Source organism: Budorcas taxicolor, chromosome 1, assembly GCF_023091745.1.
Source record: "Budorcas taxicolor isolate Tak-1 chromosome 1, Takin1.1, whole genome shotgun sequence".
Taxonomy (NCBI): domain Eukaryota; kingdom Metazoa; phylum Chordata; class Mammalia; order Artiodactyla; family Bovidae; genus Budorcas; species Budorcas taxicolor.
Window position 1 is genome coordinate 6,283,921 of NC_068910.1, and position 7,517 is coordinate 6,291,437.

General features: G+C 55.0%; 1 protein-coding gene across 1 annotated transcript in view; it reads left to right on the top strand.

Annotated features, from left to right (window-relative positions):
• The window catches only part of ATP2B2 (ATPase plasma membrane Ca2+ transporting 2), a 117,698-nt gene extending 111,364 nt beyond the window's left edge, over window positions 1-6,334 (top strand). The window contains exon 22 of the mRNA XM_052649317.1: window positions 6,023-6,334. Coding sequence (XP_052505277.1) covers window positions 6,023-6,334 — 312 coding nt within the window. The remainder of the gene's footprint in view (window positions 1-6,022) is intronic.
• Window positions 6,335-7,517: the final 1,183 nt, after the last annotated feature.

The following is a 7,517-nucleotide window of genomic DNA, read 5'->3' on the forward strand; positions in this document are numbered from 1 at the left end:
CCCACGAGCTCATCTCCTTATACCATGGCTTCCGCCCAAGGTCACTCATCTCTGGCCTTGTCTAGATCTTCCTGAACCCCCCCAATGGCCTCGGGCCCCAGAGGGCACGAGAAGATCCTGTTTACCACCTGCCTCCCTTCCCTGGTCTCTAGTCAGCCCCTCCCAATCACGGGGGAGCTGCAGTCTGGTCCTCTCTCTCCCAGCTGTGTGCTCACTCCCAGCCCTTGGGCTTCTTTCATGAGACTCCAGGCCTCGTCTCTTGTAGTTTATAAGGGGCCTCTATCCTCTTCTAAGCATAGAAGACCAAAACACAACATCCTCTGCCGCCAGGCAAGAGAGGACCGCGTGCTGGGCGGACACGACGCTGCCCGAGCCCTCAGGCAGGAGGCGCAAGTCACAGGGTGCTGTTGATGGTGTGTCCCACGAACCCTTCCGTGGGTGCAGTCCCGCCAGGTACGCGAGATGACAGGAGGCATGCAGAAACGAGGCAAAACCCTGTCCTGGTTCATCATCATGAAAACACAACGATGGGGAAACCAGAGGAGCCAGGGTGAAGTGGGGCCGTTTGAGCAGATGGTGCCTGAGCCTCGTTTCCAGGAGGCCTTGTCACCAGAAGTCAGTGCTAGGCTCTCTCTGGGCAGAAGGCACTTTGATCCCACCCGCTTCTCCCTTCACACCAGAGAGGCCCCGCCTCAGCGGGAGGCCCGCACCCATCGGCCCTACTCCTGCGTCAGCCAAGCCGTGGCCTTGCTCAGCGGTGCCTCCTACCTCCAGGCATGGAGACCAGAAGTGCTCGGGGCTGGACAGCCCGTGGGAAGTCCCTTTCTGCCCGTTCCCACGTCCCTCCTGCGTCCCACCAGCAGGTCTGACTGCCAGGAGGTGGCCTCCAGGTCCAGTCCTTTGTCCTCCCTGGCTCGGTCTCTTCCTTGCAGCGTGGCGCCCTGCTCATCCTGGCCAGCATGGAGCTCACAGCACTCCGGGCCACCCCGCAGCCTCTCACTTGTTCGGCCTCGCATCTTAGCTCTCACGGTCTCGAGGAAAGCTCAGTCGTCTCGAGTGCTTTCTCCTGTTCTTTATAAAACCACTCAGTAAGGCCAGTCCTGGGCCAATTGGTTCTCAACACTCTTCCTTCAGAGAAATGCCCATCTCCACCTGCCCTTCGCTCCCTTTCTCTAAGGCAGCTTCCTTTCAGGCCAAGTTGATCCCTTTACCCCATGAGGTGACCCAGCTTTGGAACAGCTTTTGAGAAGGAGCCTACAGGTCTTGCCCATGACCCGTCATTTTCTCAGAGGACCCTAAAGGGGCTGCTCAAGCATGACTCCCTCGCCCAAGCACCATCCTGCATCTCTCCAGGCATCACGCCTCCTTAGGGGTCTTGCATTCTTACCTGTGATTGTAGAATCCAGCCTGAGACTCTGGGTCCCTGCTGGGACCTTTTCTTGAGCATCTGGTCTCCAAAAAGCCTGGATATCCCCCTGCACGAGGGTACTTGTTCCAAAAGGGATCAAAGCCTTTGTGGTCTCAACACACAGATTTAGGTCAACACAGTCATGACGTGAACTCTAAATATATACTCCTTAGTTTCTCCTTTGGTTGAATAGTTTCTATAGTCATGTTGCCTCCTCTGGTCTCTAGGGACTCCAGGAGCCCTCTGGGTGCCAGGCAGGTCCCTCCAGAAGCCCAGAGGCTTTCTTGGCACAGGGTGTGAAGCAGGTGGCCAGGAAGCAGGGCCCCACACGGGGTGGATGGAGAGATGGGCTGCCCCTGCCTCCTCCGAGCAGGATCTCCCCGCCCCACCCAGGACTCTGGGTAAAAGAAGGTGCCTGCTGAGGCAAAGAGCACCTGGGCTTTCTGCACCTTTGTTGCTGTTCTGTCCCTCTCATGTCCGACTCTGCAACCCCACGGACTGCAGCACCCCAGGCTTCCCTGTCCTTCACCACCTCCGGAGTTTGCTCAGACTCATGTCCATTGAGTCAGTGATGCCATCCAGTCTTGGAAGGAGTCCAACCATGGTCCCCTGGGCCATCAGAAGTGACCACAGAGACCTAGGGGAGGGCTGTGAGTATGAGGCTGACTTCTGGAACACCCCCAGCAAGTCACACATCCCTCCCCCAGCACCACTGTGAGACAGAGGGGCCCCAGCAGACAGATGCCCTGCGGTGACCGGAGAGTATGGTCAGACTGACATTCAAATGATCAGAAGGAGACTCTGGCCCATGACCTCACTTTCCTTTCCGATTCACTCAAAAGCGAGTTTCTCACCCAGAAACTTAATGGTGCGCCCCTAATACTTGAGCCTCACCCACTGTTTTCCAAAGCACTTGCCCACATCCTCCTCTCCACATGCACCTCACAACTGAAATGGAAAGAGGGAGGACCTGCCAACACCTCCATTTACGGGAGCGAGTCTCTGAGGCTCAGAGAAGTGGCCTGACTTGGCCAGGATCACACAGCACGTGAGTGCCAACAGACCTGACTCCAGAGTCCCCCGTTTTCCCCACCACCCGCACCACTTGCCAGACAAGCCCACTGAGGTTGAGCTTCCACTATGGAACCAGTGCCCACGCCCACAGCCACATGCACTGAAAAGCAGCCAGTGCTCTGGGGGCCAGGGGGCCAGGGAAGCCATTCCTCCTCTGGAGATTTCCATCAGCCTGGCAGTGACTGGGGCAGGGGCGCCCTCCCATCAGCGATCAGGAACAGAGTTAGCATTCAGGTCTCGGATGCAAGGCCAACCTCCACGGCTCCTCTCTCTCTTACTCCCGCAAATTCCTAACCCATCTCAGGCCGTCTTCATATTTAGCAAGTTCGTAGCATGCTCTGCGTTCATGAGTGAAGTTCCTGTTCCTTCGAACCAGCCAGGCCCAGAGCATCAGACTCCTAACCCCAGACCGGCCACTTTACCAATGCCTTCCCAATCTAGAAAGGGCATGCCCCCTCCCAGCCCCCTTCAGATTCCAGGCTTTGAGGACTGTAGGATGAGGAGTCTGCGTCTCTTAGGTGGGGGATGAAGGAGAAGGGAAGGAAAGGAAGCCGGAGCTCTCATTAGCATCCTGGTAACTAATTTAGTGCTACCTTGGGTTGGCGAGAAAATGGCTTGCTTCTGGTTGGGGGTGGGGGGGAGCCCAGACCTCTCCGCTGTCTGAATATTCCATGTGTTTGTTTCCCTAGAGGGCTAGAGAACCCTGGACACAGAGTTCAGCAAGAGAGAGTGAAATTAAAAGAGGTTGTGAGTCTTTAACCTTGAGCCTGAAATGAATGTGAATCAACCCCAGACTCTTGGCTTCCTTGAAGCCGGGTAAACATTCGAGTATGTCCAACCCACCCCAGACCGGGACCTATGCATTTCCTTTAGAGCACCCCGCCTCCCCACCCCTTTGTGCTGATGAAACCAAAACATCTGAAGACCCCAGACCCTTCCTCTCTTCCCCCTCACCCCACGTCCCAGGGCAGCTTACGCCAGCAAAGGCCCATCCCCAGGGCAGGCAGGGAAGGGGAGACGGAAGAGCTTTTCTTCTTCCCATACTGTTTTCCATTTCAGCCGCGAGAGATCCGCAGTGGAGACTTGAAACGGCCGTGGCGGGGTGTCCCGGAAAGTCTTGTCCCCACAGTCTTTGTCCAGAGCAGTTCATTCTTTCTGTCGTCTCCATTCCAGGGGGAGGGCGAGGGGCCTGCATCTCATTGTGTGTCATCCCCTCCGCGTTGTCAGTCACACAACAGGGTCCTGCCACCATCCCTCCTCCTCCACCAGGCGCTCCCCGGCTGGCGTCTCATTGCAGCTCAGCCTCCGAACACTCTGGGCATGAGGCTGAGCAGCTACAGAGGTCATTACTGTCCCCATTATACAGTTAGGAAGACTGAGGCCTGCAACATCTTTTTTGTTGTTTTCACTTAACCAAGGGAGTAATGGCCCAGTTATCAGGAGGTCAGAAGACTGCATAATCTCTACAGAGCCACAGATAGGGTATCCAGGGAGAAAGACGTCTCTGAACAGCCACATGGCCATCACAGAGGGCCAGCACTAACACATGGTGTCTGGCTGGCTCTTGCTTAGCACCCAATGCCTCTTATTGAAAGCAGGATCCCACCAGGCAGATTTCCAGAATCCCCAGCCCAACAGCACAAAAGAAGGACCAGGGACAGAGGTGGTTTTGAGAAGATGAGGAAGAGTCAGAACTAGTAAGTGATGGCTGGCAGCAGAGGAGAAAAATTTTTTAAAAAAATCAAAACTTTGGAGTCTTACACAATACCAAGAGGGCTCACTGATAAACTTAAATTCTCTGTGTTCTCTAAATTAGAAGGCAGAGGAGCTTGTGATGTGCTTTGCGAAGACTCCTCTCTGAAATAGTCAAGTAAACCCTGAACTATGACACTTAAAACCATCAGCCACAGTCATCATGAAAAGTCACTTCCATGGACAGGGCTTTCCCACCACGCACCCCACCAACCTGGGTTTAGTGCCACAAATCCCGGGATCGCAAGGGCCTTCCCACACCCACCCTGTCCGGTCCTCTGCCCCCAACCCCCAGGCCGGTGATGTGGGGGCAGGAAGCACCCCCACCTCCTCTGCTGAGGGTCGGCTCCCCCGAGGCATCACTGGTGCCTGTTTCTCCCCCGCCTGCTGGCTCCGCTCTGAGTGGGGGCTGGGAAGAGAGGAGGAGGCTCTTTTGTCCCTTCGGACCCTCACTATGCAGGCAGGGCTCCCCTCCCAGGAGTTCAGAGACGGCACCCTCTCTCCAAAGCGAGGGTTCCGTTGCTGTGCCCCCTGTGAGGCGGGACGGGGGGGGGGGCGGTGACCAGCCTGGTGGCGTGGCTCGCCCGCAGAAGTGGCAGAGCCGGGACACAGACTCGGGCCTTCCTGACTCTGTGTCCAGGGCTCTGTCCGCTGGCCCGGACGCCTCCGTGTCCGGCCTCCTTCTGTTCAGCAGGGAACCCAGCTTCCAACTGAGACCCAGACAAGGAAAGAACCCGGCTGTTCTGTGGCTTAGTTCCGAACCCTCTTAGAATCCTACCCAGGGGCTGAGTTGGCCCCTCTGATTCTGGCCTAATTTTTCGGTTTTGTGTTTTCAAAGCACAAATAAAGAAAGAAGGGAAAAAAAAAAAAAAGGAAATCAGGGACCCCAAAGCCAACTCCAATGACTGGCCAGGGCTTTGAGTCTATACTCGAGTGTTTACCTCCCAAATGCATGAAGGAAAGAAGCGTTGGGTACAAACGACCTCCGTTCACATTGTGCAGGCTTCCAAGTGTAGCCGTGTGTCCGTCTGTGTGTGCCGTGTGGTTCCCGTCCCCCCACCGCAGCATGCTCCCGAGCCCCGAATGTCATCGGCCGCCGGCTCCTCCGCGCTTTCTGGCTGCCTCTGCTGCACCCCAGAAAGCCCCGAGTTGGCTTCGGTTTGCTTTGCTGCTTTGGTTCTATGTCCCCCTTCTCTGTCTGGCCCTCATGTGTCCCCCCTTTCATCCCGGCTCACCCAGCCATCTCTCATCTCTGTTCCTTGTGTGTGTGACGCGTTATCTGTTCCATGTCGTGTGGTTCCTTAACGGTGTGTGGTTTTTCTAAGATGAATTCTTTTTTTCTTTTTTTAAACAAATAGCCTCTCCTTCCTCCTTGATTCCCACCTGACCCCGCTACCCTTCTGCATGGTCGAAGCTCTGCTTTCCAGTTAACAAGGCTCAGTCTCTCACTAGGTCTGGGTGCCCACTGGAGTGGACTAAGCTTCCTCCAACCACTGTTCCCCATCGTCTCTACGGCGGGGCTTCCTTCGTTCTGTCCTAATACTGTAGCCTGTCCCCAAACCAAGCAAGTAAAATCAAACAAAAAAGACCTCTCGGATGCACATAACCTGAGCCCCCTCCCTCTTCCATTCTTCCCGCTCGCGTCCGCGCTCACGACACCGTGGATTCCAGCTCCTGCTGTGCCCCGCCCCTCTTCCTCCCCACCCCCTCCCCCGAGCCCACCCCCGACCCCCAGAGCTCGACCACCGCGCCCCGGTGGTGCGCCTCACCCCCGCCCTTCCCTTGCAGATCCGCGTCGTGAAGGCGTTTCGTAGCTCTCTCTATGAAGGTCTAGAAAAGCCTGAGTCTCGAACCTCCATCCATAACTTCATGGCTCATCCTGAGTTCCGGATCGAAGATTCGCAGCCCCACATCCCCCTCATCGACGACACCGACCTGGAAGAAGATGCCGCGCTCAAGCAGAACTCGAGCCCGCCCTCGTCGCTCAACAAGAACAACAGCGCCATCGACAGCGGGATCAACCTGACGACCGACACAAGCAAATCAGCTACCTCTTCAAGTCCAGGGAGCCCCATCCACAGCCTGGAGACGTCGCTTTAGCTGAGGAACCGCCCCCCCCCCCCCCCCGCCCCCAACCATCCCCGCCGCCACACCACACCCACCCCCGACCCGGGCAGCCACCCATCCAGGCACCTGACCGACCCAAGCAGCAGCGAGCAACAGCAGGAAAAAAAAAAAAAAATACTGGCGAGAACACCGATTCCACCCAGCAGACCCTTTTTTTTCTGGCTGTGATGCTGTTTGAACTTTTTCACCTTGAGGCGAGGGCGGGATCTCGTGGGGAGCGGGGCTTAAGGGAGTGAGCTGGGGTTTTCCCAGAACTAGCCCTTCCTGGCTCCCGCCTGACATGGACCAGCCATGCCCCCTGCCCAGCGCGCCAGCCACATCCCTGCATGAATGTACTGCATACTTCTGGTCCTCCCCTGGTTTGGTTTTTGGGGGGTTGGGGAGGGGATTTGTTTCGTTTTGTTTTTCTTTTCTTAGGCGGGAACTGCAAAACAGACTCTTTTCTGAGACTATTTATCCAATCCACTGGTCTGTGAAGTTTTTGAGATGCTTGCATAGCATGGTCTCAGTTGTACAGGTTAATTTCACAACTTTTTGAAATTGCAGAGCTTAACTCGCCTGGTAAATTTGCACCAATGGAACCGAAGAACTTCAGACACTCACAAGGTTATATCCATTTCTTTGTATCTATATCAACGTATACTTCTCTGAGACTGTATACGTCCATATAGATAGGTAGATATATATATATAAATATATATACATGGATATATAAAATTTTTTTGCCGGCATGTTGCCTTGTTTCCGCTTAAATTGCTCTATTTTAACTTATTTATGTCCTAAAAGAAGAATGTAATTTGTTTACAAACCTGTAGATAACGTCTTCGGCTATTTGTATGGTTTAAGAACACTGGTGGCTGAGTTGCTATAAAAACAGCTCAGCCTGGCAGACACCTCCCTGGGTTGCATCCTTGATGTTTTACAATAGCCATGCTCTGATTTTTTTTTTTTTTTTTGCCTGCTATTTCCGTTCGATAATGTCACTACCGTGGGAGGCAGGAGTCAAGTGTGAGCGGGTATCCATCCTGAGGGGTCCAACAGCGTGCTCGGTAGACAAAGGGGGAGGTGGAGAGAAGTCCTCGAGGGCTCCAAGCACTGATGGCCAGCCGGCCACAGGGCCTCGGGGTCCACAAAGCACTGAGTGAAGACTCTCTCA